The 10381-nt window shown below is 37.7% G+C and overlaps 1 protein-coding gene across 1 annotated transcript in view; it reads right to left on the bottom strand.

Moving 5' to 3' along the window:
• Positions 1-9080: 9080 nt before the first annotated feature.
• Positions 9081-10381, bottom strand: part of CLMN (calmin (calponin-like, transmembrane)) — a 19257-nt gene continuing 17956 nt past the window's right edge. Inside the window, exon 13 of the mRNA XM_009334803.1 lies at positions 9081-9234. Coding sequence (XP_009333078.1) covers positions 9081-9234 — 154 coding nt within the window. The remainder of the gene's footprint in view (positions 9235-10381) is intronic.

The following is a 10381-nucleotide window of genomic DNA, read 5'->3' as shown; positions in this document are numbered from 1 at the left end:
GCCTAACGAAAATGTGGCTGTTCCTGATTGTGGAAAGCCATCGCTTAGCAGAAGCGTAAACTGGGAATCTCTTCTCATCCATCACTGACTTAAGCAAGTCATGTAATTTCTGCATTTCACAAGCAGCTGCAATGACAGTACAAAAGATCTATCATGCAATAATTAACAAAAGTTCCTAATGTCCTTGAAATACACACTTTTTTGTGCTCCTTTTTGCCTGAGAACTGAGAAATATCACTTCACAATGTATAAACGTACTTAGCTGCTGTATTTATGCTGATTCTTGCTGACGTGCAGAAAATACGTATCAGCGAAGTGATAAATCAGTTCCCCAGGGTACAGATCAGCCATAAAAAAGTAATGCAAAAATAATCAATTCAAAGTATTTACAGCAGATGGAGCTATACATTTTGCTTTGATCATATGTTACATGATATTCCAGGGTAAAGTGTACAGTTTGGCAAGGACAGAGAACTGCCAGTGGTACTGTCTAACCAAGGAATGGAGTTAGTCACTAGAAGGCATTTCATAAATTATTGCAACTAACTCTCCTGGAAATAATCCTTGTAACATCAATCGAAATAGCAGCTCGAGAAAAGGTTATTGCTGTTTATCGGTGTCTTAATAGAAATCACAGCTCAAGTCTAAGGTTTTGTTATATCTGCCCAGCAGTTTGAAGGCACTCCTGCCCCTGCTGGCTTCTGTTTACCAATCAGGTAAAATTAAGCACTGAAGAGAGAGTAAAGGTTCCAATATATACTAGCAACCAGAATATATGCATGATGTCCCACAGGTATCTACACGACCAAAGTGTGCATACTCGGTATGCGTACTTGCATACGGTTCCTTACCTGAAACGAACCCTGTGCTTGTCTTTATCGCTGCCGTGATCCAGATGGGTATGTTTCCTATCCTGCACTTGCATCTTCTTTTAGCTACAAAAATTGTGTTTATGCAGCAATGACAAGGGAGATTATTTTTGTAGTTCCTATCAGAATTACTTTTATCCCAGAGCAGTGAAAAGAAATCAAGTCCAACAATTCCTATTCTTACTGTGTTTGAGGTTGAACTAAAGTTTGGATGCCATACTCTTGTCAAAAAACTTAGACTACTCCCACATTCCGAGCTGACCCATCTTGCATATTTGAACTTCATCACCCCCCCAGTTCACTTGCAAATTCCTAATCACGCGTCAGTTGCAATAAATAACCTGATTAAAAATAAAAAACCCCCACAAACGTTTCATTCTCCACTTAAGCGTCATTCACGACACCAATAAAAGCTGCTGGTCTCAAATTGTACGTAGAGATCTTAAAGTTACGGTAATGAAGTCAGCACTGCTAACAGGACTGCCTTATCAAATATCCCAAATTCTCAACAGCATTATGAATATTCTCTTACTACCTACAAGCATTAGGTGTGGGGGAGGATGGTCCTATAGACAGGTACCAGCTACTGCAGGGGTGGGCAGAAGCACATTTGATTTTGTAGAAAGAACAGAGGAATATTTAAAATTCCTAAAGTGTGATACCCACCAAACTTTAATTGGAGAAGAAGCACTCCTACTCCATTCCCCATATACTGTTTCCTTTCTCTGCGTTTATCCAGTTTAGGTATCTTTTTAAGGAGACACATCATGGGGCTGATTCTGAACTGTATCGCATCTCTGTCGTACTTTATTTTCCTTTTCTCATATACTGCAAAGTGAATTAAGGTGTAGGGGGAGGAACATAGTAAATATGAATCAGTACTGCACCTAGTAATTTACTAATCCACAAGTCTAAACAGTTACATAGAAACAAGCCAGATAAACCGAACTGTAAGAAGAATAATATAATTCAGCACAACTATTTTTGTAAGCTTTCCCATGGCTTGCCTTTATAATGCCAATTTCTATGCATTAATAAATTACTAAATCTTCACCTTTATAAAAAGTTAAAATTCATTCTGTTTCTTGACTAGAATAAAAGTTTAGATTCTTCCTCTAAAATTAAAAGTAACTTTTTGGGTAGGTGGGGATACAATGCACTTTATGAATTTGCTCTGTTTACTGAGGTCTTCCCTGCTAAAAAGTGACTATCGCTTCTGGACATGAAAATGAATGAATTAATAAAAATAATATATAATAATTTATATCTTACACATAATATAAATATATAATAGATAAAGTATATATTATAATGATAATAATGCATAAATAAATAAAATAAGAACAAAACGGTGATCTCTCCTGAACTGAGATGTTTGAAGATATTTTCTCGGGAGGAAAAGGACAAACCCACAGATTAACAGATTATATACAGGAAGCCTGTCCATTTATTTCAAAATTGGAGATTTTATAAAATAAAGTGGAACTATTCGCTAGTAAATACTATTCTTATTACAGCATAACAGTTTCTAAAAACATTTTCTTTTCTAATATACCAACTATACACAAGAATATATTTCTCTCACAAAAATTAGCTTTGAGCAATAAGTGCAAACATTCAATACAAACCACTGATTGAAAGCATTCAGAAGAAGTGTATTTGAAAGTACACAAGAATGCATCTCCTTCAGTATATCTTTTGGTACTACTCAAATCCTCCCAGCATTTGTTCTCATGTAAATAAGCATCATTCCTCACCACTTGCCAAAGAGAAACATGTATTTTAAATATTACATTCCTTCCTTACAAATTATTTCTTCAGCTTAAAAGTCCCTCTTTAACTCTTTAGCAAACTAGAACTTTACAGATTCCATTTTAAACTGGAGAACTTTAACAAGAAAGCTAAAACAGTTTCTTCAGCTTTTTGCACAGAAGAATACAATATCACAAAGTGGTATGCCTACTAAAATATGTTTTGTTTTTTGTTCAAGATAAAAGCAGAAGCTGATTTTTTTTTTACTACAATAAAAATAGACTTATTTGACTTGTGTAAGTTATTTGGCATTAAAAAATGACTGCATTAGTTCTCTGAAAAAATAAGCAGCATATAATTTGAAAGTTACATGATTTAAATCAGACCAGTCATTTCTAACTAAACACTGGTGATTTTCTGTTACAGCCTAATAATGGCCGTGGATCAGGACCCCCCTGTACGAACTGGTCCTTGGACGCAGAGCAAATCTATTCTGTGAATCAAAGAGATTCCAGGAAGGCCCAGTTAAAGTAATGAAATTACTTTCGGAATAAATTATTACCTGACCTGAACACAGCAGTGAAGGCCTGGACCTAGCCTTTCTTGGAATGGTAGGTTTTAGTATTTCTCACCGAGGTAAAATTAATTATTCTTATTGCCCCTTCTAACATTTTCATGAGGAAAGAAGTATATTAATCACCCCGAGGCCAATTTTATGTTCCGGAGACGTAAACTTAGACATTCCCCTCATGGTGAGAAAATAGCACAGGTCTCATTTTCCAATATCAGCAGTAGCAGCTGCCTGGAAAGGAGGCATCAAAAGTGCCACCGGAGTGGAAGGAAGTTTTCCATGTCTCACATTTAGAGGAGGAAAGAAATACTGTGATGTTCCACAATTTCAGTTAAGATAACCCTGAAATGGACATGGCACTTGAAAATAAAAGGGTTAATTTTTCACCCTTTCTGAGCTCTGGAGTTGTGTCAAGCGATGGACAGAGTAAGCAAGCTATCCCATTCACAATATGACTTTTCCATATCACTTCATGTGCATATACCTCCCATCCTCCTGCATGAACAGCTTCACAATCTTGGGGCGGCGTGGGTGGGAACAGCCATACCTCAAGTCCTGTTTAGACACAAACCTGGAACGTGTACAAGTTGGGCAGCTGTAAATTAGTGTTATCAGTGGTATGCCGAGGGGAAGAATTTGATGGTGTTTACCTGACAAAAAAATGCACAATGTGGAAATACAAAAACTTTGGGGTTTTTTGCCTCCATTCAGATCCACTACCTATTAGCTCAATGGAAAACAGCAGGCAACCTATTGTCAGGGTAAGAGCTTTCAGCTGTAGCGGTTTGGGAACTTTGATGGCCGCATTCCAGCCTGTAACCTCAGTCTCATCTTCCAGCCACTCGTTCCCCGCTGCTGTTCTCTTAATCAAAAGTGGAAGTTGATGTTAACTTCCTAAAAGAAAGAGAGGATTGATCCTGCAGAATTTAGGCAAACAAATGCTGTGCATACAATGGGGTTAACTGAAGTCAGTGGTATTGTTTGTATACATTGGATTTGAGGGGATCCAGCGCTAAGGGCAACGCATAGGCTTCAGCTACTTCCTGGCCTATGTGATTAATGTCGATTTAAGTCCCCTCAGGGCCAGATCCTGTAGTGTGTGCTTAGCACACAGATGTGTTACATTGACTTCCACAGAAGTAGAGGAACTGAACACATCACTGGATGCATTCAAGTTTGCGCTTGGCAAGAAGGGACTCCAAGTATGTAAAGCTAGCATAAGTGATAATGCAGTACTGTAACTATTATCTGGTTAGATGGCTGAATATGATACCATGTACACTGGCCAAATTAATCTTCTAAGCTCTGATTCTGTGGGCATTGGTGCAGAAAACCCTAAAAAAACCCCACTGGGTATTGCATGGTACCCCTGTAAACTCAATGGAGCACTACTTGGATAAAGAAGTTCCAGTCATACTGAGCTGGAGTAAATTGAGAGTCTCCAGAAGATGTAGAGGATTTAAGTGTGTTTAGACACCAAATATCAACATGTAGAAATTTCAGCCTCAGGAAGTTTTAATGGAAGAAAGTAGCTTAATCACTCAGTATAGTTTGCAACTTTAGCTGAAAGTTTAACATCACAAAATGACATATTGCTATGCAGCTTTAAGAATCACGCAATTGTATTCAGTCATTTCCCATGTTTTTCAAGTCTACTATTCATTAAAAACTCTGCTCCTGTTTGCAGTTTCCAGTTTTCAAATGGATGACACAACCGATGCATAGCTTAATGTTCATTCTCATGAGTCATAATTAATAAATAATCATATCACATACATAGAATTTTACAGGTACTCTTAAAATGGTTTTACAGTTCTATTAAATATATAGATAAAATAATCACTGCTATATAAAAAAATCATTTTAAAACAGCTGAACTCTCAAGCTTTGCATAAAAGCCTGTAGACACATTCATTACAATCTAGAAACTCAATAAAAATACATTTTAGAGCTCAATCCATCAAAAATATTCATGGCATTAAAAAGTGATTGTCTTTTTTTTTACTGTAATCTGTGCTTGCCCTATCTTTGCACTGATCCATTTCCTACAATTTGGCAAAGGCTATATTCGATTCAGTTTGTAGATTATGTGACTGTTTAACTAATTTCTTCAACTCTAAGACATCTGCCCCATACATGTTTAGCAGGGTTCTGTCTTTAATAGCATCTCTCTCCTTGCACTTTCTGTAAAATCAAAATGAAACACTTTGCAGTTAATTTACATGACTACAATAACATCGAACCATCCTATTATAGTTGTCTCTCAGTCTTCAATAGAGCTTCTGTGAACAACAAACATCCTTTATCCAGTGATCCTCAAGCACTTCCTGACACTTACACTTCACAATACTCTGCTACCCACACATTTGCTCAACAACAGTAGGTTTTAGAAACAGTCTTAACAGATCAGTACCCTTGTGTATCTGAATTCTGCTGCTAAATCAAAATACCAAACGCGGTCAGTGCAAGCTTAGTGTTTTTCAAAAACCCAGGCAAAAATTCAGGAAACACTTCCTTATTCAGACAGTGCACATATCTGTTGGAAAATGGAGAGATGATAGATTGCCCACCAGCCTTTAAAACCTCCACTACCTCAAGCCAGTCCTCTAACCAGCAAGTTAAAACAGGCTTTGCCAGAGTGAATGCTTCACAATCAGGCTTTTAGACTGTAAGCTCAGAATAGGACACAAAGTCTAACAACAAGCAATGTTTTCAGAATAGGACACTTGCATTGAGGGATTGGATCTTGCACTGTGGAAGAAGAGATGCAGGCTGACAAGTCAATTTAAGTGGGGGAAGCTGCAGCTTATGCAGATGTCACTTCTTGCAGTTCCAAGTAATGGCAAAACTCCTGAAGAGTTCAGTCTCTTTTCATGCACGGTTGACCATACCGGTATAATCACTCTTAACTCTTTACCCTGGATCTTCTTACCCATGGCATGGCTGAGTAAGGTACGCTGCTTCTGTTATAGCAAAACCACAACCAAACCAACCCAAATATGGAAAGCAACTTAATACCAAGTATCATGGACTAATTTAGTATTTTTTTTCATCTATTTTGCATGGAAGAAACAATCTCCATCTCTTAATGGGAGAGGCTAGAAAGCATACATCAGTTAAAACATTGGGTGAGATGATCAAGACAATTGCTGGATGCTGTTTGGCATTTAAACTGCTCATTTCACTGCTTCTGTTGCTGTTAGTCAGTGGGAGGTGAGAAAGAAAACCCTGGGTTTTCTCCCTCTTGGAAGAAAATACTGTGTAATGAAATTGCCAGCATCAGTGCATTCCCATTCACATTTCCATTCTTTATGGATGTCAGTTGTTTAGATGAGACATCCAAAGACCTGCTCATTCTGATTAATTTTCTTAGGAGGAAGGAGAGAAGACAGAAGGGAGCTTACTTTACTTGATTGAACTTTGATAGCTGTAAAGTTCTATGAAAAGATTGTAATCCAACTACAGATAACCTCTGCTGAAGACTAAGAAACATGGAAGAACCAGAGAGAAAGATACAAAGGCTCAGAAAAAGCTGTCATAAACCCAAGGAGCCTATGAAGAGTGGCACATAATGAAGAGCTGTCAACACTTTTGCTCCAAATTAATGTACATTGCTACTTGCTGCTATTAAATAGCTGCCATGCCCCAGCCTGGTATTCACTAGTTTTCAGGATAAGGATATAAAGTTTCTTGTATTAAGTTTTATTCTTTGAGAGAAAAAGCACTAGCTCTTCAATGTTATATTTTAGCCTACTTCAAGAAAACATCTTCAAAAATTCTAATACAGGTTTTCTTTTGGAAGAAGGTATCACTGTCTTCAACAACAGGCACAAACAGGTTCATGCATCACAAAATTAGATGACTCAAAATGTTGAACATTTTCATCAGTAAGATGAAAGACTATTTTTTTACTTATGTTGATTTACACTGAATTAACTTGGGAAGTTTGGATCTGTTCCTCACCAAGCACAAAGGATCTTATTTTTAGGTTCACGGGGTGAATGCAGCTCTAGTCAATGGTGTCAGGACAGAATAGGAAAGATTTCAGCTTTCTGTTGACTGAAAGAGGTTCAGAATTTTACCTTCAGTGTTTAAGATCTCCTGCCGTGCACTGCTGCTATTGAACTCTAACTGCAGCTTGGAAGAAAAATCCCAGGGAAACAAAAAGGTTATAAAGAAGAATGAAGTGTGATGGATGGTTAGGATTACCCCAGCAGATAACATGACTACAAACAGGTTTTAAATACCTGCAAATAAATTGCTATATATTCTGATATGTCCTGATCCCAGGTGCTATTAGTTCAGCTGAAAACTAAGCCAGGGCAGAGATACACCTTATGCTAAAACAAAATATGTAAAACTTCTAGTCACGTGTTGTAACTTTCACTCAATGTAAATTATGAAACTGCTCATTTTATGAAGCACATTGCAGTCAACCTTAAGAATTTTCAGGTGGAAGCAGCAACACGACATAGTCTCATAAAGCATACCATGAAACTCAAAATGTGCCAATGAAAAATAGTGACTTCAGTAAAAGTCACACAGAGAAAAGTTACTGCTATTAAATTGAAGACTTCTCTTTTGTCCTGAATGCACGGGTGCACCTTCTCTGGCAAAAATCCTGAATCAAATATCCTAAAGTGATCACTGATGTGGACAAAAATTACAAGATGCAGAAGTGGCTCAACTGTGTCTATGGACAAGCCACAGGAGTCTCTTCAGTTGCACTAGAAAGTCAATACCTGCTGTCAACATTTCTCTGTATTTAGTTTTACATCTGTAATTTCTTTCTCTATTGATTTGGGCACTTAAAGGATATTTCTATCCTTTTACTATGCATTTGTGCCTTAACAGTAGCCTCAGCAAATTAGGTTACCTATTATTTTTTGTATCTTTAAAGAGGAGAAACCTTCACGTGATCTGGTAAGTAAAAGCAGCAAAGATAAGGAAGCAGAAGCAGCCTCAGAAGCAGTGAGGTACTTCTTTAAAAACAAAAACAAAAACACAAAAACAAAAACACAAAAAAACACAAAACCAAAAACATGGTATCTGTTCCTGATAAAATTATTAAACTTCTTGAACATCTTTTCAAAGATGGCCACCATTGGTAACGTACAAAAAGCGTATTGCTTCAGGCATTCTCTACAGAAGTTTCTGGGCTAAGATTTCCCATATGATCCCTCCTAAGAAGCAGCTAGTATGTATGTTCTTCACACTTCTCCATACCCAATTTATTCCTGCAAATTAAACATAACAAAAGGTGCAGCATAAAAATGAATTTAAATCCTAAAAAACCAAACTCCCCTACCCAAATAAACCCTCAACCTGATTTTGTTGCTCCACTGGATTGCCACTGGAGTTGTAATCAATTCCTGGGGTCAGCATGTTCCACCACCTGCAGCTCTGCTCTGCCTCCAGTTCTCTCAAAGAATTCCACAGAAAACATGAAAAAACATTTCTAGCCTTGCCCCTGCAGGCGGGCCAGATTCATGGGCAAGTCAACACCACCCCTCTTCCACAGCTCTCAGGCCCTACCTAAGTAAATGAAGCCGGAAGAATCATTTTTGAAGACTAGAGCTCTGAATTGTTCATATTTCTACTGATAATTATCTGGTTTTATTTAGCATCTTATAAAGCAAGGCACAAATGTACAAAATTGCGTCTACTAAACCAGGTCATTTTTATATATATTTACACAATTATCATAATATAAAATGTGCTTAGACACTGTCATAGCACAACAGTAGAGAAATTGAGGACAACCTGATGATAAACACAAATACCAGGTCCTACACGTCTGTTTGTGCTTCACCTGAAGGAACATATTCATATGCAGATATGCAAAGCAATCCAGCCACCGTCCTTTATTTTTCCACACCTCACAGAGATCAAACTTTGTTGCTAAGAAGCTGAGGAAGGAGTAAAAGGCAGTAGACCAGCACCCAGAAGAAAATGATGAAGTAGAATAGCTCTGGCTGCTCAACAATTGTCATTTCATGAGTTGGTGCCGGAGTCTCACTTGCTTCCAAGTCCTTTTTCTTCCTGAAAACAGGAGAGAATTCGATAAAGAGGCAGGAAAAAGAAGAAAAAACCCTCACTGTTAATATTTACTGTAAAGATCAGAGGACAGACTAAAAGACAGCAGTTTAATGAACCATTTCAGTCTAGTCAGTTGGAGTCCAAGCTAGACTATGAGGTGCATAAAGGGCTTTAGCGGTGTGTTCCCTTAGGAGCCAATGTACATAGCAATTAATCCTCTGAAAACTCTGGACAAATTCTCAGGTAGTTTAAATACATGCCATTACAGTACAGTCCTTTGACGTAAGGTGATTTCCATCAGTCAAAAAGATGCCCTTTTGTATGCAGAACAGTAAACATAGCTCTGGGCAACATGCATGACACGTTCACAGTTTTACTTATACACTGTATCTGACTTGATATACTTTCCCCAAATCACCTACTTTCAGAGCTCCTCATGTCAGACACCAGAACATTAAAGAGGAAAAGCTCAAGACTTCCAGAAACCAACTAGCAGTTGGGGTTTTGTAGGACAACTCCAAAATTCCAGCTTTCCAAAATACCAGCAGTGGTTCATACGGGCAAAGCCTGATGGACTCGGCCAGCACCACTGAACACTCACAAAGACAAGAAAAGGTCTTATTTAAAAAGGCACAAGATGGTACACTCATTTTATGATTTTATAATACTATATGAATCACACTCTGGTAGACTTTTTTTAAATCTGCTTTTGGAGAAAACTCTTTTTTGGCCTGTTTTAATGAGTCCTTTTTCTGACTTGGGCATCCTACTTGCTCAGATATTACACTGGATATATACCTGAGTACACACAGAACTTGTTCAGTATTAGCAGTCTGCAAACAGGCATAACTGTGACAGCTATTCATGTATTTTTTTAACAAGCGTAAGTGAGACCAGGACACTGGATCCCGATAATATTTTGTGTGTTTTCTGCATTTAAATGCAACCATCATTTTAACTAGAAGTTCTGGGAGGTACTATTCAGTATCAACTGAGAGGGAAAACCCAAAGCAATCCTTGTTTCTTACAGATATGTAGACCCTAATACCAAAGGGATACACACTCTGCGTTCAGGATCCATCACCCTAAGTCTAAACTAAACACACATACAAAAGATAAAAACTCATGGGTGCTCTAACAAGGCCAAAAA

This window comes from Pygoscelis adeliae, unplaced genomic scaffold, assembly GCF_000699105.1.
Source record: "Pygoscelis adeliae isolate BGI_AS28 unplaced genomic scaffold, ASM69910v1 Scaffold812, whole genome shotgun sequence".
Lineage (NCBI taxonomy): Eukaryota > Metazoa > Chordata > Aves > Sphenisciformes > Spheniscidae > Pygoscelis > Pygoscelis adeliae.
The sequence above is the reverse complement of the archived record's forward strand: the minus strand, read 5'-3'. Positions and strand labels throughout refer to the sequence as shown.